The sequence below is a fragment of the Protopterus annectens genome, chromosome 1.part1 (genome assembly GCF_019279795.1).
Source record: "Protopterus annectens isolate FY-2018-M chromosome 1.part1, PAN1.0, whole genome shotgun sequence".
Taxonomy (NCBI): domain Eukaryota; kingdom Metazoa; phylum Chordata; order Ceratodontiformes; family Protopteridae; genus Protopterus; species Protopterus annectens.
Genome location: NC_056726.1, coordinates 18779191 through 18806676, shown reverse-complemented (window position 1 = coordinate 18806676; position 27486 = coordinate 18779191). Strand labels below are relative to the sequence as shown.

Here is a 27486-nt window from a genome sequence, read left to right as displayed (position 1 = left end):
CCAGTGCAGGTCTTTTACATAAAATTCCCCTACCCCTTTCTCTTTGCCTGTGCTCTGAAATCAAGCCCTGGTATGGAAGATGGTCTCTGGCCTGCAATCCAAATGTCTTCTTGGCCTCATCTCACTCTATTACCTTTCGTGTTTGAGTTATTTGCCCTCAGTATATTGGTTCCTTTGCTAGATTTCTCCAGTAAATTCCAGCCTCCCTCTTGCCTATTTTTGTAACCCTGGTTGTAGTTATCCCTATCTGCAAAATCTCCTTTCTAAGTTCTCATATTGGCTTAGTTCTCTGAGTACTTTCTGCTACTTTATGAATATAATATTCAGTGTGGTTATTATTTTCCATAAGGATCTGCATCCAACATCCCATTTTTTTCTCTCTTTCTTGAATTCTCCCTTAGCTTCATCATCATCCCTTTCCAGTTTGCATTATAACCTTCTGCTTGTGTTATGTATATGAGTATTAACTGTATAGCTCTAAAGTATCCCTTCAAATCAGGTAAACCTGAACTACCTTGCTCTACTGGAAAGATCGAATTATCCCACATAACTCTTGCCCTCTTTCCCTCCCAGATAAATGCCTTCAGTTCTATATTAATTACTGTCCACAACTTCTCCTTGGGTTGATGAAAGTGTGCCTGACCTGTATACAAGAATAAAGGGACTAAAAACATTGCATGCATCTTACTATCCATTTCCATAAGTACGAGTTTCCAGTTTCTCAATTTATTATTTATTTATTTTATTTAACATTTGTTTACCGGGAAAGTCCGACTTGGAATGAAGCCAATTTTCAGAGGAGGCCTGGGGAGAAATGCTCCAGATGCATATTTTGTTTAGTCTCTTCCCACATATCCTTAGCTGCCATAACAGAAGCCTTTTTAATCCATACTGCTAAATACTTTATGTCCCATTAAATATGGATATTGTTGAACCAACTTGTGTCTGGCAACATAATTTATGGCTATAGTCTTTGCTTTATTTTCATTAATTTTATATCCCGAAAAAGACTTGAAACTGTCTCAAAATGTCCTGCAATATTGAGATTACCATACCAATTATATATTGTATTTACGAGTCACTTATTTTCTTTGTTTGTTTTTTTATATAGAGCCATTGGCAAAGGGAGGGAAAAGAGTACCCCCCTGCCTGGTTTCTATGTTCAAACACAGCTTATCTGAGAGGAACCTTCCCACTTAAATTCTTGCATCCAATCCTTCATATATCCTTCTAATTGCCCTTTTTGTATCAGGGAATGCAAATGCTTCCAACTTCCTACTCATAAAATCACAGCTTAATTTGTCAAATGCTTTCTCTACATCAAGATCTACCAACAACAGAGGTATTTTATTACATTTTGCTTCTATCTTAATCATCATTGTTCTATTAATGTTGTCAAATGTTTGCTTTCCCTCCACAAAGCCACACTGACTACATCTATCAAGTTTTGCAACACCTCTGGCAGACTTTTACCTAGTATAGACATAAACATTTTATAATCATGGTTTAAAATTGAAATGGGTCTATATGAAGCCGTGTCTGAGAGGTGTTAGCCATTTTTAGGTAATAAAGCCGCCACAGCTTTCCTGTGAGATGTCGCCACTTTCCTCTCCTTTTAAAATACTGGTAAGTGATAACAATCTTGAAGATTTTGTTTTCTTCCTTCTTAATTTCCAAACTTCCATATGAGTACAATCTCTTCTTGGAGACTTTCCTGAAGATTGATTATGTATCACTGTTTTTATCTCATCATTTCCTATCTTAACTGTTAGTTGTTAAGCCTTGTCTACCTTTTGGCATAATTAAGCCTTCATAAATACTTCAATTTGTACTTGAGTTCCACCTTTCTCTGCTTTATACAAATGTTCATACATTTTCTGGAATATTTCTAAAAAACCAACCTAAATTATTTCTTAATTAGGGATAAAGGTATGGAGGAAAGCAGAAATGGTCAGTTCTGAGGATGTTAAAGGACGCTGAAGTGAGACTAGAAAAAAGCGAGTGGCATATGTAGAATGTGAGAACATTCTGGCACTGTACTTAAAAACCTGACGAAGTGTTGGCTGTGTGCAGGTTATAGGCAGTGATTGAAAAAGAGAGCAAAACAAAGCATGGCAGTGTTAAAAAAAAAAAATCAAAAATAAAATTAAAAATGCTTACAGAAACATGCTAATAGTAAATGACCAGGCAGAAAACCACACCTAATGCCAGCAATGTTATTGCAGATACAAGAACGCATTTTGCAATGTATTAAGAGTTTGTAGGCTTTGTGGAGGTCATAACTATTTTGTGGAGTGTGTGAAAAGTGAAATGAAGTGTTACAGCTATCTGTAAATGTAGTATAAATGTGTTAGCGGAACAAAGCCAAATGTTTGTTGATACTATTGAACTACATAGAATAAGCACAGTGTCTGGTTTAGACAGTGATAAAGCTATTAATATCTACACCAAGGATAATATGAGCACTTTTCATGTTGGTAACAATAGCAAAGATAAATGATGGTCTGAAAAAGTGGATAAAGGTACAAAATTCAAATAGTGAATTATACACAGGTCAGCATACTTATAAACTTATTCAGAGATCATAAATCAAAGCTTTTAGATCAAGTATGGATAAACTGAATACAGATGTAAAAAGTACAAATTACTTTTTCAAGATTTTCTTGGCAAGCTTAGTTAAATCAGCCAAACATTCTAGGTCACAGTGATTGTGAAGTACTTTATATGAGTAAAAGAATGCATGCTGTAGAGATAAGGAGCAACTTTAACTAAATACACTGTAAAAGAGGAACAGTAAAAGGTCAGAGCAGTAAACAGTACTAAAGAAACACAGATTCAGAACAAACACACATTAGTGAAAGGCAGACACCCAGCCTGAATGAGAACTGATTCAGCATATGAAATCAGTTAGCTGTCACTAATGCCTTATGCATGAATTAATAGAAAAATGTTTGCTGTTGGTAATAATAATGCTCTTGAGTCAAACAGAAGCAATGAAATAATTTCTGTGGTTATTAATTTGCTACAGAAACACAAGTTCTAGTTACAATTTACAGATATTTTGCTAAAATACTGTGTATTTAAGGACTTTGTTGTCTGCAAGATAAATAAATATATTAAAAGCATCCCTTTGAATCTTGCTCCAAAAAGAGTTCCCGTTGCATTTAGACTTATAAATGATGAATAAGTAGAACACATTGAAACAATGGGAAACATGATGTTATAAATTGAACCAAATGAATTGGTAAACAGTATGGTAATAGCAGTGTAGCAGAACAAATTAAGGATATGCATAGATCATTAAGATCTACTTTAATGGATCAGAAGGGGACATTGCCGATTTCAGATAGTCAAAAAAGTAGTAGCAGTATTGTCTAGTGCTAACTTCTCTGTGCTTGATGCTAAACAGAGTTTCTGGCAAATTAAGTTACATGGCTCTAGTTCCTTGGTATAAATATCTTAGTTCCTTGGTATAAATATCTTGTAACAGTTACAGGATTCTGTGTTAGCATATGGAATCTGTTTGGCTGTAAAAGTGCTTTAGAGTTGTCGCTAATGTTGAAGTTTTAGATGGTGTAATCAGCATCATTTATGTTATTTTAGTCTGTGATGCTGCAAAGCAGAAACTTGACTTGTATCTGGTAAAACCATAGCTAAAATGAAGCAAAAATGCTTAAAGCTAAATAAAAAATGTTAGATCTGTGTAACTGTTTTCAAGTATGTGGGACTTGTTTTGTCTTCAGAATGGTTTAAACTGGACACTAAAAAAAGTAAACTAAATTGCAAATGTCTAAGGCACTGTTATAAATCATATGTGCATCTTCTAGCATAGTGTATATTTCCATGTTCATATCTAGTTTATTAAATGCAACAGTGCAACTTGGGAAAATGCTGAAGCATGCTGTATTATGGCATTGGTCTACTGAGAATGAAAATAGCTTTGAAATGCTTAAACATCTGGTCACTATACCATCTACATTCAAATTCTGTGATCTGTTGCAGTCTACTGTATAGGATAAATGCTTGCCAGAGTCTTGGTGAAGTGTTATTATAGGAAGGTAGCCCAGAATGTTATGAGTTAGGAGCTTTTACTTCTATTCAGACCCGTTGTGCTCATATTGAGGTATATTAGTCATAGTCTATGGTTGTGAAAAATTTCATGAGAATATCTGTGGTAAGAGTCTGGAACCCCGTCAGAAGCCAATACAGACCATATGCACAAAAATATATATGAAGCTTGTGCAAGACACCAACAAATGTTATATATGCAAAAGTATGACCTGCAGGTTCAGTATAGTTCTGGCAAGTTAATGCATATAGCTGATACTTTGAGTAGAACTTATCTACATGGGTGTAAGGAAGATTTGGTTGAGAAAGGTCTAAAAGTAGTGTACATTGATTTTCAATTGCCAGTGTCTGCTGAGGAGTTACAAGAGTTTAAGGCATACACACACACGATGACTTGGAAATAAGTTCACTGAATTTTGTCATTTGCCAGAATGGCCAGATAATGCAACATCACTGCAGCCAATTTTCAGAGCTTATTTTCCACATAGAGATTAACTTTCATTTTATTCAAGTCATGATATTAAAAGGAGATGACTTCATTAGTCCTGCAATGCAGACATGGTAAACAGAATTCATGAATCGTACATGTGAGCAAGTATATATAAGGGGCTTGTGGTGCCTTATTTTGTCTGATATTTCTAAACAAATAGAACATATGCTTCTTGTCGTTTGAGCTTTTGCACCATGTACAGAAATCAAAATCAAAAAGACGTGATGATACATTACAATATTCCATCTTTAGCTGTGCTGAAAGGAAGAGTTGACTTTTTTCAGTTCAAAGATGTGCATTTCTTCTATATGTGAATTATTTCTGCAAACTCCAGATTTCCAGGAGTTCTGCGGTTATGTGACTTATACGTCTGATGTTACTGTGTTTAAAGCAATATTTGCAAAGTGTCAAATTCCTGAAAAAGTAACAGATAATGGGCCTCCATTTGCACGCAAGGAATGCTGTACCTTTCAGATTGGTTGAAGTTCAAACAAATTACCTCTAGACAAAGCTGTACACAAAGCAGTTTACAGGTGAAAACAGTTTGAATATGGGAACACAGATTGCAATTTGCTGGTTTGTATCCAGCACACTTAATAAGGGCAGATGCTTAAAGTTCAAGTTGCCCACCTCAGTTACCCACTAGTACCGAACAGCAAGCAAGCCTCTTTGTAATTGCTTCAAAAATGGCAGCATAAGCAGCAATGTTAGTTTTGACGGATCATTCTTGGTTGTAAAATAGGGCTGAGGTCAGTATGACGTTTGAGTAGAACCAAAATGTTGGTTTTAAAACTGTAGTTCAAGGTATAGTAGTCCCAACAAAATTTCCTCAATCATATCTTATTCAGGGTTCTAATAAAGTTTACAGGAGGAATGGTAAACATATGACATTTTGAATTTCTTGATCATTTATTCCATAGTGGGAAGCTACTGCACTAGTGATTAAAACAAGTCAAATCAGTACAAGTTCTGAGTAAATTTTGAAAAGATGGTGCAACTATGTTATTTTGAAAGAGACTGTTAATTTAGCCAGCAGTATATTTAGCGGTGGTGGAGCGGTAGCGTTGTTACCTCACAGCAAGAGGTTCTCCCGTTCGTTTCTCGGCTTGGCTTAGGAGGGCCTTCTGTGTGGAGTCTGCATGTCCCCCCGTAGTTGGGTAACGTTCGAAAGACATGCGCTCGTAAATGGGCGTGCCTTCGTTGAAGGTTGGGCGTCGAGCTTGCACCTCGGCGTTTCGTAAAAATCTACTGCCAATCTTTAGCGGGCTGGAGTTCCGCTGTGGCGACCCCTTACCGGGAAAAAGCCGAAAGACAAACAAGTAAACTGCAACAAGAGTTGTTGCGACATACTAACTGAATGTGACAAAACCTTCAATGTACAGCAAAACAGCTCTACTGAGTGCTAACAAAGAGGATTATGATTGGGTCTCTGATCCTAACCAGTTTGTATGTGTTCAAGACATAGATGCCAAGAAATTTACTTCAAGAGCAAAGCTTAAGTGAATCTTGGAATCCATGTCTCCAACATACAGTAGAATGTTAAGATCAGTAACCTGATCATAATTCTTTATATTGCATGGAGATTTTTCTGCTCCTTGTACTACCAGATATATAAAAAAGAGAATGTGTAGAAGTGCAGTATTTTATTGGCTTTGAAAACTGGAAAAGCACCTTAGCACTGTTAAATTTACGGCTGTGCAGCAGATACAAAGTGCTCCTGTAGTGAACTAATGGCTTTAAAAGCTGTTAGTTTTTTCTACCATAGTTTCTGTGAAAGTGTGGCAGAGAAGTATCTAATGGCTTTTAAAAAGTGTTTTACCTTCTGAAGCTGCTTTTTGCTTGCTGACGCTGTTGGTTTTTCGTGGGTCTTCCTCTAAACACAAATTTAGCAGGTATAGCTGGCACCTCGGCTTTCGTGAAATGCTACTGCCAATCATTAGCGGACTGGAGTTCCGCTGTGGCGACCCCTAACCGGGAAAAGCCGAAAGACAAACAACAACATGTTTGCCCAATTTTAGAGCATAATGACTGTGCTCTAGTCACATGTTTTTTGTGGTCAGAAGGGTGACAATTCTGTCAAGACCAAAATATGTCCATATTCTAGGGTGGAGAGAGTGATAAAGGAATCACATTAAATAGTAACTGTACCTAACAGGAAAATGGGTGTTGAAATATCTGTTTGAAAAGTGAAGTAAATGTTTTGTGTTGTTCACATGACACAGTTATAACTGAGCATTTGTACGGATGATTGTGCATGATAGAAAAATGAGTGTGGAAATGTCAGTGTTCTATAAGTCGAGTAAATGTTTTCTGTATTTCAAAAGGCACATAATAGTTATTATAGTCCAATGTCTGCATTTATATTTGTGTAGTTCTAATGCAGTATATGGTGTTTCTTAACTAATGGGGAAGTCACATATAGTGTATGTGAATTATGGTGCATACATCAGTAAGGGAGCTAGAGGGGCTGTGTGTGTCATGCACTCCTTCCTGTAAAGTTAGGCCATTGAAGGGTCACGTTATCAGACCATTGAAGGGTCATGTTAAAACCCATGTGTCAGCCTCTTCACGTGATTATTCCAGGCTTTGGGCACTCCTTAGGCACATATACAACAGTGGTGGGTGGATTAGCTCTCTGGTTCTCCAGTACACTATTTAGGCACATATACGACAATGGGGGTGGAGTAGGTCACAGTTCTCCAGTACAGTCTTTAGGCACATATACAGCATTGGGAGTGCAATAGGTCTCTGGTACTCCAGTACACTCTTTAGGCACATATACAATTGGGGGTGCAGTGGGTCTCTGGTTCTCTAGCTATCTTAATAGTGATTTTTTTTCACCTGGGATGGCACTGATGTCTTTTTCTATACAAATGGTTTAGTTGTTGGACCTCTGTTTTCTTTATCAAATATCTTAGTCTTGAAATCACAGGTCTCATTGTAATTCCTTTTTGTGGAGTTGCTAGTCTCCTTACGTACCTTTGATTCTTTTCATAATGAACTCCACATGGCCTTCTTCCTTCTTTATCAGAAGTTGAGGATGTCTTGCTTCATGTTAACATCACGGAACCAAAAGACCGTCATTGATATTGATAATTCTGCTAAGTTAACTGCCAGCTTACTGACAGAGTCTTAGCCTATGTAACGTCACTGAAAGCTTGTTTAAATGCAGTGTGTGATCATAACACCTAAGCTAGTTAAGCAATAGGTCTGTTACAGAGTAGAAAAAGTTCTTCGTTCAGAGGTTCAGGAGACTCTGATAAAGATGTCTCCATGTCTCAACTCTGACAATATGGTATTTTTTTGTCACATAGTGTAATAGTAATGCACTTACAGTGGTTGCCCATCATTAACAAGGCTTAGTGTTTTCCATCAAAGATGGTATTATTACCATATTATCTTGTTGCTGTCTTAATGGAGCATGTGCTTCATATTCTGTATTATCAAACTGGAGTCTAAATTTTTCTGTACTACCTTGTATCATGATTATAAGTGAAAAAAGTTATTGTCATCTGTGTGTGTACCTAATTACAAAAAGAAACAGTAAAAAAAAATGTTTGCACTTGAGTATTTGTTATCAGCTTATGCTACACCTTATTTGAGTAGAGACATGTTTTAGAGAAGCAAAAAGCAAGTAAATGAAGCTGAAATAGAATTTGCAAGGGGATTTTTTTATGCTTGATTATGAGCTACATAGCTGTACTGTAAATAGGTTGAGAGGACTCCATCTGTATGACTAAGCATCATTTTATTTATTATGTACATTTTTCTTGCCTGATCTGAGATTACTGCTTATTACTGTTTTTATCTTTGGCAAGACTTTTAATATTGTCTTTAAACCAAGTTTGAGCCTTTATTTCTTTGCATTCAGTCTCTCTGCTATCTTTGTCTTTTTAGATCGTCAATGGAATTGTTCATCATTGTCTAAGTTCAAAACAGTTGAAACTGTTGTTTTTGTTCTCATATGCTGAAGCAACATCAAATTCACGAGGTAAAGTAAAAAAAAAAAAAAAAAAAAAAGTTTTATTGTACTTGAAAACTAATTTGATGTTAAATGTTGGGGGAAAAACTCGACTGAGCATTAATAGCACCCATTGACTATACATTTGCTGCTTTACAGCTTGTGGTACGTTAACTTAGTTTGTATGGTTATGTATTTTCTTGTATTAACATAGTACTTAGTATCATACTTACGCTGAAGTATGACAGATTCAGTGATCAGGAAAAAGTACTAACGTTTCTTCTTTTGAGCAGCTATTTTGATCAAGACCTCTGCTATATTTCCTATCACATCACTAGTATCATGTCATTGTCTGCGGTTACTAAAACTTTTCACAGACAGAAATTTGGCGATATTGTAGTAGAGGGCCTCACCAGTTCGTTTCGTGCAGAAGTGGGCGTGTCGCAAATTGAGTGACAACCCGGTCTGCATATTTAATTTGCTCGTGCATACATGATATGAAAATATTAAATGTACACAAACAGTTAATACAGTATCACCCAGTAAGCTGTTCTTAGTAAAGGTCTGGCCAATGATACTGAGGAAGAGTCGGCTGTGACACCTGCACCAAAAAGGGTCCATTTGGACATTAATTGGGACAGTGAACCATTGCATTCTAACTCTGACAGAGAACTATAATGCTACACAGTAAAAAGCCTGATGACATGTTTTGACGGTTTCATTTCTTTGCTGATTGTAGTATATATTATAGTGCAATAAAACTTGTCAGTTACAGATGTTAACAGTTCGCTGTTATATTTACTGTCATATTACGTCAGTGCACTTTTTCTTCAGTTGTACATTCGGAGGGAATGCATATTCATGATTGACATGTCACGAGGGTGGGTTTTGGGCGGGTCTTGCTACTGCACATCTGGTGAGGCCCTCAACTACAATATCGCCAAAACTTTTTTGCCACAAGGAAGGAAGTATGATTGTGTTGCTAGGTGGTCATTGTAATGGAATAGCAGCTTTGGCAGAATCATGTTAAAATAAAAATAAGTGTGGCTGGCCCAGGGTGCTGCTCAGCTCTGCTGCTGTTTCATGGGCCATTTTGATGTGTCACATAGACAGTTCCCTTTATACCCCACTGTAGTCTGAATACAGCAGTGTTTCGACCTTCGCAAGGGAGCTACCTCACTCTCCTGAACCTCAGAACTTTCCTGTCTTCTGGGTGTAAGTTTACTTTATGGCTCTGGTGACCTGTTTCATTTCTTTCCCAAACCTGGGATGGAGTTGCAGACTCATTGTGATTTTTAGAGCCATACTTTATTTATACGTTTATACGTTCATAGGCTGGTACTAGGCTATCGGCCCTATGGCATATACAAGCCTAGCCATAAGAATTCCCTGGCTATTTCTTCCCAGGTCCCCTGTCAAGTAGGGCGACTGACATGATCCCCGGGGTGAATTTCCTTTCTCCCATCCAATTGTCAACGTTCATTCTGAAGAGGGCCAAAGAGGTGCTCAGCTGGACATATATGGGCAAGTCTATTCCAGAGTATGGGGAGTCTCTGGGTCAGGAACCTATCCCTCCAGCATGTTGTGTTCTTTGTGATGACCAGGTTTCGATCCCTGGAGAGTGTGGCTTTGAGGAATTGGGATTTCTTTAAGTGTAGCATGTCCAACAGCACTGGGTTTGACATGGCCTTGTATGTTAAGCAGAGATTACCTCTGAGTAGGCAATATGCGACATAGTATAGCTGGAGTTTTTTTAGACTGTCAGTTCAGCTGAGCCAGAAGCCCGTTTTCAGTGGAGACACGATGAGAAAAGCTCCAATACATATATTTATAATGAATATAATAAAAACATGATATCTAAGACAATACATAGTAGTTGTAGTGAAAAAAATAATATACATATAGAAGTGATAATATGAAAGAAACTAGCAGAAATTGTATGTTACACAGATTGAGTTTACAGTTAACAGGTAGTAGGTATCACTGAGTGAATACAGCATCAATTTACCTCTGAGAAAACATCTGTAGTCTATGTGCAGTGTAAAATTATGATTAAGTCTCAGTAGTCAGAGGACAGTGTAGGAGGAAATTAGCCTAAGTAAACGTACAAATGGAGGTTTAGTACCAGTATAGTGCAGTAGTATGAACCTCAAGTTACATTGTATGTAAATACATTGTACATACAGGGAAGATGGGATATGGGTATCATTAAGTAGAGACAATATATTTGAGAAGAAAGAGTAAAGGAAGAATAGAATAACTGTTCAGGCAGGAGAGTAGACAGATGAGATACTGGGTAGGCAGATGAAGGACATAAGGTTGGGAAGGGGTGGAGGTTTTAGGTAGGTTCCTGACATGGACAGATCCATGAATCAAGAAAGAATAGTTTTAGTTGCTTTTTGAATTGGTTAATGTTAGTGATACTTCTAATGTTAGAAGGAAGTCTATTCCAAGCTATGGAAACATTGTGGTTATATGGAGATTTACGTGTGTTTTTGTTAGGCTTACGAATGGCAAGCAGTTGTTGGTCGGAGCTTCTGAGAGGTCTGGTGTGGTATAAAATGAGACTAGTATTGAGAGAGAGGGGCAGGCTGTTGTGGGTTTGTAGAGGATGGAGTTGAGTGAGTTGGAGTTGTGCTAACAGTAGTTGCTTGGGGTATTCAAGCCAATTGAGTTGTTTTAATGAAATACAATGGTGAGATCTGTAGGGTTGATTAGTGGCAAATTTGGCGATTTTATTATAGGTTTGCTCTAGTTGAGTGGTGATTAAGGTGGTTTGAAGGTTTGTAAGAATGGAAGCAGCATAGAAAATGCCAGGTAGAAGGAATGCTCTTGCTAGGGATAGTTTAATTTCACGAGTAAGGAATTTTTTGTTGCGATATAATAGTCCTAATTTTTGATGCGTCTTCTTTTTGGTCTGGTGGACATGGTGATCGAATTTAAAGTAGTCGTCTATAATGGTGCCAAGGAGTTTTGTATTAGCATCTGCTGTGATAATAGCATTATGAAGAGAGGAGATGGAGAGGTGGATTTATGAACTGAGAGTGCATTAGGAAGGAAGAGTAAAAGTTTAGTTTTCTTAGGGTTTAGGATAAGCTGGTCTTAATTGAGCCATTTTTCGATGGAATTGAAGGTGCCTGGAATAAGGGAAAGGAGCTGAGACAAGTTATCTGAGGATGTGATGAGTGTTGAGTCATCAGCACACTGGATAAGAGTAGAGTGGTTGCAGGCAGAATAAAGGTTGTTGGTAAAAATATTGAGTAGAATGGAGCTAAGGATGAAGCCCTGTGGAACCTCTGTATTTACCGATAGGAAGGGGGAGCAAGAACTAAGCCATCGGGCAGATTGTAGTCTATTAGAGAGGTAGTTGGAGAACCATTGTACTGAGGCAGGAGAGACGTTAAGATCAGTTGGTTCTGAAAGAAGTTTAGAGTGGGACACTGTATCGAAAGCTTTGGATAGATTGAGGAAGAGACACAATACAAGTTGGTTATTATCTCTAGCCTGTGCAACAGTCTGCATGAAAGAAAGGAGGGCAGTAGCAGTACTGTGGTTGGGCAGGAAACCGTGTTGTGTGGGGGTTAAGAGATTTTCCTGTATAAGGTAGTTTAGGAGTTGAGTGTGGGCACACTTTATGAAAGAGTAGATAAGATGGCTATTGGGCGGAAGTTAGAGGGATCTGTGGAATTACCTCCTTTGTGCAGTGGTATGGTAAAGAAGGGCTTCCAAATGCCAGGAATTGTTTTTTCTTCACTTTGCTGATTTGTGGATTCATTAATTATGTGATCCGTTGTTGATTCTGAATGGCTAAAATGAATTGTGGAGTGTATTTTACTGTGTTAGTTAAAAAGGTCAGACCAACAAAACTAGCAGCTTGAGAAATGCAGTTTTTTTAGTAATAAAAATTATAATTCATCATATGATTGTTTGCTTCATTTATTTGTAGTAAATTTAGACTTTAGCTATACTTTAATAATTAACAATAAAATGTTTATTTTTTTAAGCAACAAATGTCTTTATTTGAATTATGTATGATATAGGCAATCAGTTTCATCTAATACAGGGGTGTTGTATGGTATTTCTTTGTCTTTACCATAAGAACTATTTTTGAGTATGTAGTGCATGTTATCGTAGGGCATTTGTATCTTGTGGGCATTTATAGTATTTAGCTGATGACTAATCCTTTGTTGAAACATATGCTTAGTCTGCACAACATAAAATGCATTGCATCTGTACCATGCTGAATAAACCATATTTGTTATATTGCATGTTATCAGCAGTGTTGGGAAAACATTTCTTGGTGTTATCCAAAAACACACAATGACTAGTGTGTAGAGCTTCTCCCAAACAGATCCCAAATCAAGTAAGCAAAATAAGAGAGAAAGCACCACGACTGGAGCAGGTTTCACAGCAAATACAACGTTTTAATGTAAAAGTAAGCGCTTCACGCCCCAAAGGACACTTCTTCAGACTTCAATACATTTAAAAAAGAAACCCAACATATTTAGTGCTAGAACCAATTAAATCACAATCAACTTAAAGCAATCACTCAATGAAACAGTGAAACCATATAAAAAACTTCTTAAAGTGTTAGGTATATGCCTATGCTAATACATATGCAAACTATCCTTTATAATATATATAAAATATATATATAAAAAAGATATATATATATATATATATATATATATATATATATATATATATATATATTAAAAAAATGCATGTATAAAAAATACATAGATTAAAAAAAGCATATATTAAAAACATATATTAAAAAATACTATATGTATTCCAAAGCATATATGCTTTAAAAATATATAATTTAATGTTTTAAAGGTCTATCAACTAAAAATGGTCTGATTGCTACCTTGTCATTGAGGCCAAAGCCCCTATCAGCCTGCATCCTAATAATCCATTTGATTTCCTTTTGCTCTGTATAATTCTTAGTCTCCTAACCTATAAGTACGAGGAGTAAACTCTATAACTAAAAATAAAAACTTGTGTAAAGTGCCATGCTCCAAAACATGTCTTGCTAGGGCATTCCCTTCATCTTCTCTGTTGATAGCATAAATGTGTTCCCTAACCCTGTCTCTGAGACCCATTTGTCATTCCTATATAAAAAGATGGGCATTTGGTACAATAAGCAAGATATATGAGGTCCCTACTCATACAATCAGCATAGTGTTTAAAAGTATATGTATGTCTGGTAGTAGGATGTATAAACTTGTCCTGACTACTCATGTATTGACAATGGTTGCATCGTCTACAAGGAAAAGTTCCTTGTCTCAGAGACAACAGGTTTACTATTAGATGTAACATCCCTGTAACACAACATTCTTTTCAATGACTTATTATTTCGATACGTAAAGCTTGGTTGTAACCCCCTTACGTTACTTATCTTCTCATCAGATACCAAAATTGCCCAGTTCTTATTCACAATGTCACGTATAATCTTATTGTTATTAGTGTAAGGTATCACCATCCTACATTCAGTCAATGCTTTAGGATTGTTAGTGTTGTATCTAGTATTATTGAAACTAACATATTTCCTATAGTATGGTCTACCTTTCATATGTTTATCTACAAAATCTAATGTCTCTAATTTGTTATACTCCTGTGGCATGTATCCTCTGTCTTTCAGCTCATCTTTTAATTCTAAAAGGGCTCCTTCACAACTAGACTGTGAACTAGTCAGCCTAGAGACTCGCAAGCCCTGACTCTGTAGGACATTCTTATAAACATACTGGAGATGCATACTTTGTCTATGTAGTAAATTATTCCTTCTACGTTCCTTCTTATAAATCTCAGTACACATGATGCCATCATTCTTTATCAGCGATACATCTAAAAATTCAATCTTCTCAAAAGACCATTTGGCAGTAAATTGCAAAAAACTAGAGGTAGAATTAATATATTCAATGAACTGTCTCAAACTGTCTAGTGTGCCCTTCCATAAAAGAAAATATTATCAACAAAGCGTTTATAGTAAGGTACTCATTCAAAGAATCTTGTGTTCATTTTAATGTATTGTCTCTCTCACTGTGCCATTACCAAATTTGCATATGAATTGGCACATGGGGTACCCATAGCCACTCCCTTCATTTGAAGGAAGTACTGATTGTCAAAGGTAAAAACATTATTATTCAAAACAAGTTCTAATAAAAAACAATGTAATTGAATCTTGTCAGCAGCAACATTCTCAGACCTCATAAAATCTCTAACAAGTGGTGTTAACTGTACTAAACGTGGTTGTAAATGCTATGTACTGACACAGCCTCCACATGTACTAGACCCTACCAAATCTCCTAGGTGTAATATACAAACCATCTTTTTGTATCCAGAAAAATGGTCCTTAAGATTTTACCCTTTTTATTACTATATTTACATTTGGAATCCAAAACTGAATTAAGAAATGAATCATCCAACAGTAATAGTCGGTGTCAATAACAAATTCTGAAAGTACTGGACTCAAAAGTAGTTGTAAACCTTACAGATTTCTGTTGTACATTTTCCTGGTAGTGTAATACTTCAGTATGATTTAACTTCTGCACCTTATTCAGTGACTGTTGTAGCAAACCACATGGATATCCCATGTTCAGACCTGTGTATTGTATTTTGGCACACCTTAACAAATTCTTCATTAGTATCACACATCAATCTGAAGTAGTTCAGTTTATTTGTCCATCAACCTATGGGTTATCGGATCCATATTGAATCCGAGCCGGCAGCTTCCAACAGCTAAGATCCGAGCTCCTCCCCCTTGCCCATAATCCCCTGCTATCCCTTCCTGACCTCAGATCTAGTTTGCTGCGGTTCTCTTCAGCAGCTTGATCGAGCTTCCAGGTGTGTTTTCAGTGGTTTTTGTGAGAAAAATCTTTCCTTTTTCTAGTTTAATCAGAATTTTGTGTGTGTGTGTTAAGTAGACTCCCAGTAGCATTAAGGCTTTATTGATCTATTTTTTTTTTTTTTTAGTATCCCCCCCCCCCCCGTGTTTGCGTTAGGGTGTGTGGTTTTGGGGCCTAGCGAGTGTGTTGTTTTTCTTTGATAATGGCAGAGGCACCCAAAACATTTTTCTCAAAGTGTACCGAGTGTGGCCATAAGCTGTCCCCAGCGGATGGCCACACTCGGTGCGTTTTATGCCTTGGGGTTGAACACCTTTCCTCCGGCTGCACTATTTGCGCAGCGTTCAACCCCAGGGCCTTTAAGGACCGGAGGGCGAAGCTGATTCTGGCGGGACTTCTGCCTCCAGACCTGGCTTCGTCCTCCGGTCCCTCCGTGGCACCTACCGCGGCTGTGGCAGCGCCACCGGCTATTCCCCTTCCCCTGGCCGGGACTCAACCTCCCACCTTGGGCCAGGAGGAGAGGGAAGCCAGAAAGGAGAAACGCCGGGAAAAGCACCACAAGTGGCGGGCCAAAGCTTTTGCATAGGCCCCGCCAGCCAAACAGGTTTCTCCTCCCAGGGCCTCCGAGTCTTCTCCTTCCCAGCTCCGATCCCCCCATTTCTCCCTAGGGCCAGAGGAGGAGACCCGGTCACCTTCGAGGTGATCGAGGCGGCACTCCTGGCCCGCCTCTGTGGCGTCATCTAGGTCTACCCGCAGTATGTCCAATGCAGACTTGGACCGGATGATGTGTAGGTTCCTCCAGGCCCAGCTGCAGATGGGAGTGCTCCTGCCTCCCCCTCTCTCCAGGGGGAGCTCGACTCCCTTTTTCGCCCCGATTGCTCCTTCTCCGACCCACTACCGGGGTTTGGAGCTCTCGGAGCCAGGTAGAGTCGGAGCTGGGGGACTGTCGGCGCCGATAACACCCTCAAGTCTGTCAGGTCCATTTTCTTCGGATCCGAGCTCTCGGAGCCGAGAGCTGAGCTTCGGATCCGGAGGTATCAGTATGGCTTCGGCTCCGTCTCGGCCGGAGCAAACTGGCCCTTCGGATCCGACCACGTCGGCATCTGATCCGAGGGAGGGTCTGCTCTCGGATCCTAGGGAGAGCGGATCTCCTTCGGCGTTCAACGTCGTAGAGAGGGTTTTGTCGAGGGATTCTAGGCCCCCGGCTTCAGCTACGGCTCCACCCTGCACTCCCTCTCAGACAGGTCCACCTTCCATCACCCGGCCCCAGAGACAGCCTGCTCAGACGTCCCAGATAGTTCCCTTGCTGGAACAGGATGTGGTTTGTGAGGCCTCTTCGGACACCCCCCCCCCCCCCGAGGAGGTCCCTCACAAACGCAAGTGCAAGAGGAGGCACGTGGACTCCCCTGAGTCCTTGACAGAAGACCCAGATTTGGAGTAAGGGGAAGGTTCCCCAAGGTCACCCCCCGAAGATGTCTCCTTCGGAGACATTATGGAGATGCTTCGAATCGGGGGGGGGGGGTCTGCCCCAAAACCTTCCTCTGACGAGTCTGTTTTTCTGGAGGCATTTGAAGCAGGCCCGTCTACCTCTTGGGTATTCCCTCCCGCCGATCCCCTGGTAGATCTGATTACTACCAGGGCATGGAAGGAACCGGACACTGTGGAGGCCATTCCAAAGAGTCCGGACAAAATTCTTAGCCCCACTTCGGACAGGTCATGTTGGAGCAAGGGAGCCCCGGTAGATGCCATGTTGGTGGCGGTTGCCACCAAAATGGAACTGGCCCAGGAGAGTTCCTCTGTCCATCCTCCGGACAAGGAGTCTTGGACGATGGACTGTCTGGGGAAGCGGGTGATTGCTTCAGCCACCTTCTCTGTGAGGTCGCTGAATTATATGGCACACGTGATTCGGCTCCAGTGGGATCTTATCAAAGAATACGCTGGGTCGCCCCCAGAGTCCATGTCGGCGGAGGACAAGAAAGTGTACTCTGCCCGAATGGCCACTCTCAAATCTATCTCCAGTACCTCTATGCGGTTACTATCCCATGCCATGGAAGGAGCTGCTAGAGCTAGCGGAGCGGGCATCATCCTACGGTGACAGGCGTGGCTCCGGCACTGTGATTTCGCGGAACCCTTTAAGGCATCATTCGCTAATGCCCCGTTTGATGGTTCTGCCCTCTTTGGCAAGACCGTACGTGACACATTAGTCCAGAGCGAAAAAGACAAGAAGACATCTGCCATCGGAGTCCGCTTCTCTTCTCCCCAGAGGTCCTTCTCCAGGAACCAAAAGGGACAGAAGAAGATGTGGTTCCGGAAGTCTCAACAGTCCGTTTCTCTGCAGACCCCTCATCCTTCAGAGGCAGAGGAGGACAAGTTGGACGCCTCCCTAGAGGCAGAGGGGCCCCGAAAAACTTTGGGTCCAGAGAACCTTCCTCTGATCGGCCCATGCAGCAACCCTGAGGGGTTACCCGACTGCTCCACTCTGGAGGCAGTCGGGGGGGGGGGGCGTTTCTTGAGGCACCTGGCAGCTTGGGAGGCCATTACAACGGATCGCTGGGTGCTTCGGATCATATCCAGAGGCTACAAAATCCCCTTTCTCAATTACCTTCTCAGTTCCCAAAACCTCCCCGATGTCCCACCCAATCAGAGGGTGGCGGCAGCTGAGGAAATACTCCAGTTGCTAGAAAAAAGAGCAATCCAGCACGTCCCCCCAGACCAGTCCGGATCATGCTTCTACTCCAGGTTCTTCTTGGTGCCAAAAAAAACGGGGGACTTGAGACCAATCCTCGACCTGTCCTTCCTGAACCTGTCAGTAGCCAAAGAAAAGTTCTGGATGGTCAAACTTCAATCCATTCTCCCCCTTCTGCAGGAGAACGACTGGATGTGCTCCATAGACCTCAAGGACGCGTACTACCACATTCTATGGACAGACGATCCAGGAGGTTTCTCCGCTTCTGGCTGGGAGCCAGCCACTACCAATTCAGGGTCCTTCCCTTTGGTCTCACCACAGCCCCCAGGGTGTTCACCAAAGTGTTAACTGTTGTAGCGGCCCACCTAAGACTCAAGGGAATTCAGGTCTTTCCGTACCTGGACGACTGGCTCTTGGCCGCCTCCACCAGGCATCTACTTTGTACGGCCAGGGATTACTTTCTCCAACTAGCTCCCCGGCTGGGGATCACGATCAACATCAGAAAATCTTCCCTTCTTCCGACTCAAATCCTAGATTTCATCGGAGCCAGATTGAACACAAACCAGCTTCTAGCCTTCTAGCCTTCTTGACTCCGGACCGGCTACGAACTCTAAAAATCCATGTACTGGCCCTTCTACAATCCCCAGCTCCCCCTGCGGAATTGGTCCTGAGGACTCTAGGCTCGATGGCGGCAGCCATCAACCTACTAACCATGGCGCACTTGAACATGAGAGTTCTTCAATGGACCTTACAAGTCTAGTGGTCCTTGCTGTTACATCCCCTGAGCTTTCCTGTTCCTCTCAGCAGGGTGTGCAAGAAAGCCCTCTTATGGTGGCTCCAGTCCTCGGACCTCCAGAAGGGGCGCCCCTTTCTGTGCCCCCTCCTCTAGCCACGGTGACCACGGACGCCTCTCGACTCGGATGGGGGGGGCACTGCTTGGGCAGGACCGTCCATGGCAAGTGGAACCATTCGGAGACCTTACTGCATATCAACGTCCTAGAGATGAGAGCGGTGCTTTTGGCGTTGCAAGCACTTCAAAGCCTTCTTCCCTTGGGGACAATTACGATCCAGACAGACATGTTGGTCGTCTGGTATATCAACAAACAAGGGGGAACCAGGTCCTATCCACTTTGTCGGGAGGCCATGAGAGTGTAGGAATGGGCTATGTCCACCAACCGCTTTCTCATAGCGACGCACATTCCGGGACAGTCCAACATTTTAGCAGACAGACTAAGTCAATCCATCCTGTCACCATACGAGTGGTCTCTGAATCCGAAAGTAGCGAAGCAAATCTTCTCCAAAAAGGGTCAACCTCGTTGTGATCTTTTCACCTCTCCTTCGAACGCAAAGTGCAGCGACTACTTTGCTCTAATTCCCCCATCTGGGGAATCCCCCAGAGATGCTCTGGTGCATGCTTGGCCACCCGGTCTACTCTATGCTTACCCTCCTCTGCCCCTGATGCTCAAATTTGTACAGAAAGCCAGACAGTTGGGGAGCAGAATAATCCTCATTGCCCCATTCTGGCCTTGTCAAGCTTGGTTCCCTTATCTATGGTCTCATCTAGTGAATCCCCCATGGATTCTGGATCCCATTCTGGATCTGATATCTCACCCATCAGGCCTGTCAACCCCGAATCTGGACAACCTTAAGCTCACAGCTTGGTTGATCCAGTTCCAGTAATAGCTAGGACTCCCGGTATCTCGTCCCCTGTCAAGGCTATTCTAGTAGCCGCTCACAAGTCATCTACTAGAAGAATCTATAATAGTAAATGGAAGTGTTTCTCTATTTGGGGGGAGCATCGGAACTTAGATCCCTTTACAGCTCCGTTGCCAGCAGTACTTGATTTTCTGTCAGGGTTATTCGACCAAGATACTAGCTCTTCTACAGTCAAAGTCCAGTTGGCCGCAATCTCTCATCATGTTGGCAGTGATCTCAGTCCTTTGACTTCGTCCAAATTATGTAAGACCTTTCTAAAGGGCACTTTCCTACTAAGACCTCCGGTAAAAGATGCAGTCCCTCCTTGGGATTTAACTCTTGTACTTCAGTCTCTAACAGCTCCTCCCTTTGAGCCTGCAACTTCAGTGGATCTGAAATACTTATCTTGGAAGACGGCATTTCTTGTTGCCATAACTTCGGCCAGAAGGGTCTCGGCGCTTCAAGCCCTTTGCGCCAAGCCACCGTATCTGATTTTCCACAAAGATAGAGTCTCACTCAGGACCAACCCCTCTTTTCTGCCCAAAATTGCATCGGAGTCTAATATCAACCAATCTATTAATTTACCAGTCTTCTTCCCAAATTATCAGAACAAAGGTGAATACAAGTTGCACTCTGTGGACGTACATAGGCAACTGAGATTCTATTTGCACAGGACTGCTTATCACAGGAAATCAGACCAGCTTTTTGTATCCTTTGCCAAGTCCTCCTTGGGAAATCCTGTCTCAAAAGTCACATTGTCCAGATAGATTTCCCAATGTATTCTGTTGGCATATGAGAGTTTGGGCCGGCCTGCACCTCAAGGAGTCCATGCCCATTCTACTCGATCAATCTCTACCTCTGCGACCTTTCAATCTAGGGTGTCGTTGGATGACATTTGTTCAGCAGCCACTTGGGCTTCATCTCATACATTTATAAATCATTACAAATTGGATATTGTCTCCAGGGGGAGAGCATCCTTTGGCTCTGCAGTGCTCTGGAACATCCTTCCATGAGGACCTCCCAAGAATCAGGTAGCTGGGGACTCTGTCCTATAGGTTGATGGACAAATGAAGTTAACTACTTCAGATTTAGAAGTTATGTACTTACCATAACGTTCCATCTGAGTAGGTAAACTTCATTTGTCAGCAACCATCCCTCCCTCCATCCCCTTAGCCTATATGGATGTTCAAAAGACTCCTGCTGTCATGGCAGATTCTTCCAGGTTAGAGCAGGGAGATGGTTCTTGGTATCGTATGGTCTAAGGATAGGCAAACTCGATCTGAGGTAAGGAAGGGATAGCAGGGTATTATGGGCAAGGGGGAGGAGCTTGGAGCTCGGATCTTAAATGTTGGAAGCTGCCGGCTCGGATCCGATAACCCATGGGTTGCTGACAAATGAAGTTTACCTACTCAGATGGAACGTTATGGTAAGTACATAACTTCCAATTTTATTCCAATGAACTGCGATTTTGGTATGTTTTTCATGATGTGTTTTGGATGACAACTATTAAAATATAAATGGGTATTTTTAGAAGAAAAGGTTTTCTATAAACAGTTGTATGTAGTAAACTGTTCGTCGTCATGGCCATTACATTTAAATAATTAGTAGTAAAGCGTTTGGCCTTAAAGATGAACTGAATGCCAAATCAAACTGATTTTATTTAATAAATTGCAAAATCCTAACAATGTGATGAGTTCTCCATTCTAAATCATCCATACATCATCCAAAAATGCCTTCATGTCAGTGTAAGACAAAAACGTATTCACAGTTCCATCATATATACACATTTGCTCAAAGTATCCCATAAATAAATTTGCATAGATTGGGGTGGAAAACACACCCGCTATCAGCAGTCACCTTTGAAACAGTGCACATTATTAGTTAAGACCAATTCTGTTAGTTCCAACAAAAAGTTATTAAACTTTCCACAGTGCATGTCAAGACTCATTTTACCAATTCCTTAGAACCATTAGTCAATCCCCTTTTATGGAGTAGGGATCATCCATAGTACAGTAAACTCTCAGTTAACTGGCACCCATGTGGATTGGTAGATGCCTGATAACTGTAGTTTCTGGTTGCTTAAGAGTTGCTATTAAAAAGGCCTGACTAATACTGTACCCTATACTGTTTGTTTGGTTTGACTTGTTCTCAGGTTGGGGGGAGAGGGAATTTATTCCTATCTTCCTTTTTAAAACTCTAAAAACTTAAGGTATGTTTCTGTGTGCACAGTGGGGACAGAAAGTGCAACACATGAAAATTGTACTGTATTTCTTCCATATTTTTTTGCCGGTTGCTTGAGTTCCGGTTAACTGAGAGTTTACTGCACATTGATACCAATTCCACTGTTCACTCCTCTTATCAGAGAGCACTATGTCAGAAATAAAAGCAGTGGCCGAATAAGAATAAAATTGATTCATAAATCTTTTTAATATTGATATTGCACTCCAGATCAGAAGTATAAAACAATTAAAACCTCTTGGCACACACTACTAAGTGCTTTTGTCTGAATCCACCAGACTTCTTCAGAGTTGTACACAAAGAAAGGTAGCAGCATTAACCAGTTCCATTAAATAATTAATTCAAACAGTCAGTCCCTACAAGCACAAAGGACTCCCTTAAAGGTATAGTACCAAATGCCCTGTTGTACAAACAAAATAGTAAGTACATTATAAAATAAGTCATCTTTATGTAACATTCTAGGAATTTGAACATATTAAATTTCATTTGTAATCATATATGCCATTTTAAACCATTTTGAGCAGAATAATAAATTAAAACCAAAACACAATATACTTTTCTAAAAATATATATTTTTAACTGTACGATCACACACATCTCAAAAGTTGTCTACTTTATCTTGGAATAATTGAGATCCTAGCATTAGCCCTGGTTAGCTCTCATCCTCAGGATATTTGAAATAGAAATATTGTCATTAAGACGTGGTACCCTAGAGGCATTCAGCCTTGGTTGCCAAACTAATTCTTTAACTTCAAGTGTGTTCTCTGTGTCTCCACCCCTAATGTTACTCAATACTTTGTCAATGACAAAACAGAAACATTTTTTGTATGTTTAAAATGTCAGCAATGCCTACTGAGGACGTTGGTTGATTTCTGCTTCTTAATGTCATACAGATGTTCTCTTATTCTTTCTTTCAACTTTCTTTTGGTTTTACCTATGTAGAAAGCATTACAGCCTGTTTAGGTGGCCAACCAGTGCTAATGCTAAGGTCCCAATTATTCCACGACATGATCATGAATGCGATATCAATATTAAAAAGATCTGTGGCTCCCCTTTATCCTTAGTCAAAGTCTTTGTTTTCTTATGTTTTTGTGTCATCTGGATTTGGTTGCTAGTTTTTATTTTGTGGAAGACCCTGGAATGATGGCTTCACCTAATGATTGTACAGCAACTTCCCAGGCAGCAGCCTGTTATACTGCAGCAAATAGTGAAGTTTGCCACATCAATTCAACAACTGATTGGTGGAGACACTTCCTTTTCACAGCATGGTGTTGGGATGGCTGCATCTTAACAGAATGACAGCAGAAGGAGATTTTAATGTGGGTCATGTACAAATAATTTCGAACTCTTCACTGATTTCCATTGCTGGGTTCCAGAATGTACAAGTGAGTATACAGGCGAATACAGAATTCAGTTCTACTTTTAATTTTGATAAATGACTTTGCACCCCACCATTTTCTTTTGGTGTAAGCAGTGCTAGACAGGAGTCCAGGGAAGTAAATATTGTGGGAAGAAATAGCCAGGGAATTCTTATGGCTAGGCTTGTATAGGCCCTAGGGCCGATAGCCTAGTACCAACCTATGAATCTATGAATGCCTGGTGTAATAGAAGACTGAGATCTTGTCTTAATGATTTTGAGTAAAACCTGTTGAAATTTAGAAGCATTCAGTTGGAGAATGCTTATTTTGTATGAGTGTTTAGAGGTCAGATGTATCCCCAGAGGGTTGAGGGTGTGGAAATTCCCTAATGAGGTTAATGCTGGCTCAGGTTTGTATAATGAACTGATTGAGCTTTTTGATTATACTGGTTTTAAGTTCATGAAACTACTTACTAAAGACAAGGAATGTAAGCTGGATTAGTTGAACAACAATATTAGAGCACTGAATTCTGTGACTCTTAATAATTAGCTTTTTTCTTAATACCAAGTTGAATACAGTGGCATTTTTAACAAAACTGACAGATCTACAAAAGTAAACATGGGACATAAGATCAAGAAATTGGAAAGGGGATAGGCTTGAGTATGAGGGTGGTAAAGCATATCCCAAACCACCTGGCTTTAAATCTTTGGACAATAATACGTTTTTTAGTGAATTTGTGGCTATAGAGAATGTAGTAGAGGAAGAGAATCCAGGACAGTTTGAGCATCAAACTTTTTTAGCCAGTCCTCAGGTTTGGTGTTCAGAGAGACTAGCGAATCTGAGGGATCTGAATTATTGAACAGGCAAAAATCAATGAATCAGCTAAGATAGAAGAGGAACACAAACTGACATTAACTGAGTGTTTATGTAGATGTTTTGGTGACTTGAAGTTACTGACCAATGACTCTTTCAAAAATTTTAACTTGGCTGATGTATCAGTGTCTTGGACTGCCTTTAATGTTTTTAAAAAAGGATTTAATTTTGTTCCTACTTTCAGACTAGATTTAGTGAAAGCATTGATTTAACTTAAGTTGTTTACTGGGAACGTGAATCTTAAATTGTTTTTTTTTTTTTCATACAAAGTTAGAGTATGTTCTGACTCCTTGGTGAAATTACCAGGAAAAGTGCATTTGTGCCCCCTTCTAACCCATGGTTTGCGGGTTTTGAACGGATTTGTGAGGATCATTTTAGAATGACATCTAAACAAAAATTTAAGTATGCTGGAAATCTTTATGCTAAGCAAAGACATTTTTTAGTGGAATTTACCAAAATAAGAATATCCATGTCATGAAACTGAACAAAGGGAGTGGGTTGTTATTATGGACAAACTAGATTATTCTAATAAGATTTTTCAATTACTTTTGTATGAGACTGTGCCTATAGGCGTGTGTCCAAGAATGAAATCAGCATTGTATACAGTAAGGTAGATTTCATTCTGAGCTATTTGTTTTTGCAACTGTCTATGAGTTAAGAGAATTTACAATACTTAAAGGTTTCTAACCCTTTGGTACCTTCAGTGCTTGGCATCCCAAAGATCCACGCATGTCAGAGTGATCCTTCCCTTAGACCCATTGTGGCAGCAAACAATTCGAAAACTGAACCCTTGGCGAAATTTACTGATAAGTGCAAGGGACTTTTCGCCATGAAACCCCAGATTTTAAAGGATTTGTCACATTTATTGGCCAACTTGAATTCTTTAGCCTTTGAGGAGAATGCTTTGTTCATCACATTGGATATGATGAATTTGTATAAAGTTAGATGTCATGATAAGGGAATAGAGTGGTTTATGTCACTCTTGTGTTCCCAGAATTTCTTTTCTACAAGTAAAATTCAGACTATAGTAACATTAATGGATTTGGTGTTGACTTGCAATTATGTCGTTTTTGAAAGTGAATATTTCTATCAGATTTCTGGGGTAGCCATGGGTGCATCTTGTGTCCCTTGCTATGCCAATGTGGTTCTTGCCAAACGGGAGGAGATTAATGTGTTGAGATCTGAATTTGCTCCTTTACTACACCCATATTATAGATTTTTAGATAACATACTGATTTTATGGGTGGATCTGTTGAACAATGGCAGTGTTTTTGAGATCACTGGAAGATTCTTCGGAATTTTTAAAGATTGCATATCACATTGATGCAAATCAGATTAACTATTTGGATGGAACTATTACTAAGGATTATGATTTTAGAAGTTATACTTTGGTGATTTATCATAAAAAAAAAAAAAAACACTCCCTAAATCGTATCTTCATTATACCAATTGTCATCAATTACACCACAAGAGAGGAATTGTTAATGGGCAAATGGTCCATTCCTGTAGATTAACTACTAAACGTGTTTGACAAAGAGAGTTTTCTGTACCCTACTTATAGAGAAGGGTTATCCAGTAGTGTTTTTACATGAAGTTGAGTGAAATTTTACGGGAATGACACAGTAAGTTTGCACTAATTTTAGCACAAAAAGAGAACAAGCTACAGTGAGGTCCCCACCTGCAAGTGTGGTTGAGACTAGAAGTGCACCTATATTAGATAATGTTCCATTTATTATGCAGTTCATTAATGATGGGTATAGATATATTGATCCCCTGCATAATAATTGGAAGTTGATTTTTAACCTAGATATGAAACCGACTTTAGGTGGGGTACCAGAAATCGTTTTTGGTAAGGGTAAATCTATAAAAAACCTACTGGAAACTAATACAACTCAGAGGTATAATGATACTAAATTTGACCATGTGAATGTTTGTGGGTGTTAACACTATTGCAGGTTTATCTGTAAAGGACTATGTCACAATGGACGGCTACGATATGACTATCTTGTCCAGGGAGATGTAATTGTGACAGTTCTGGGGTGGTATAGTTGGCTACCTGCACAGGCTGTAATGTGTTCTACGTGGGTAAAAACAAAAGAAAGTTGATAGAATAAGAGAACATTTGTATTTGATTAAGAGAACATGTTTATTTGATTAAGAAGTATAAATCCACTAACGCCCTCAGTAGGGATTGTTCACATTGTGAAGCATACAACATTTTTTTGTCACTGAAACAGTAGTGAGGAACATTAGGGATGGAGAGACAGAGAACAAGCTTGAAGTTAAAGAATTAGTTTGGCAATTGAGGCTGAATGCCTCTGTGGTACCAGGTCTTAAAGACAATATTTCTATTTCAAGTATCCTAAGGATGAGGACTAACCAGTACTAACAGTAGGGTCCTAGTTATTCCAAGACGATGTAGATAGCTTTTGAGATGTGTGTGATCGGAGTTAAAAATATATATTTTTAGAAAAGTAAATTGTTTTTTGGTTTTAATTTGTTATTCTGTTTAAAATGATGTATTTGATTACAAATACAATTTAAGATGTTCAGATTCATAGAATGTTACATAAGGATGAATTATTTTGTAATATACTTACTATTTTGTTTGTGTTCATAGGTTCATAGATTAGTACTAGGTTAACTGCCATTTTGGGCCATTTGAAGCCTAGCCTGTTACCCCATGTGAGAATCAAACCCTGCACCTTGTGTCTTTAAGGTAAACACCTTAACCATTATGTCATCTTCCCACCCCTAGACTCTGTTTTTCACAAAATCTCACCAAGATGACAATTATATATAGACTGTATATAGCATACATCATGCACAGAAATAGGTTAAAAAATAAAAAAAGAATGTTGGGTGCACAAGACCAAGGATAAAAAAGTTCCCAATCCTAGTAGGCACACTGGTACCAGGACTGGAAAAAATAAGTGCAGAATCCTCAAGATACAGAAACATTCCTACAATGGGGTTAGACCAGGCTCAGGGGGAGGATGCCCCCCCCCCCCCACACACACACACACATTGAAGAAGGAAGTAGCAGTCCACAAAAATCATAAAAACGGATAGGCCATAGAAAGAGCCATAAAGACAACAGAGTGGACTACTGAGGATAAGAAAGAAATTATGTATTGTTACTATTATGCAGGAAGCCCAGAATTTCCAGACAGAAGCTATACAAAAAGATTTACACAGAAATTAGAGGGAAGAAAAATACTTCCACAAGAAAAACTGTCAGAAGCTTCAAATAAAAGTGTGCTCATTAATAC

General features: G+C 39.8%; 1 protein-coding gene across 1 annotated transcript in view; it reads left to right on the top strand.

Annotated features, from left to right (window-relative positions):
• MTMR12 (myotubularin related protein 12) overlaps positions 1 to 27486 on the top strand; it is a 1177010-nt gene that overhangs the window by 662711 nt on the left and 486813 nt on the right. Inside the window, exon 6 of the mRNA XM_044073440.1 lies at positions 8456 to 8549. Within this exon, the coding sequence (XP_043929375.1) occupies positions 8456 to 8549 (94 nt within the window). The remainder of the gene's footprint in view (positions 1 to 8455; positions 8550 to 27486) is intronic.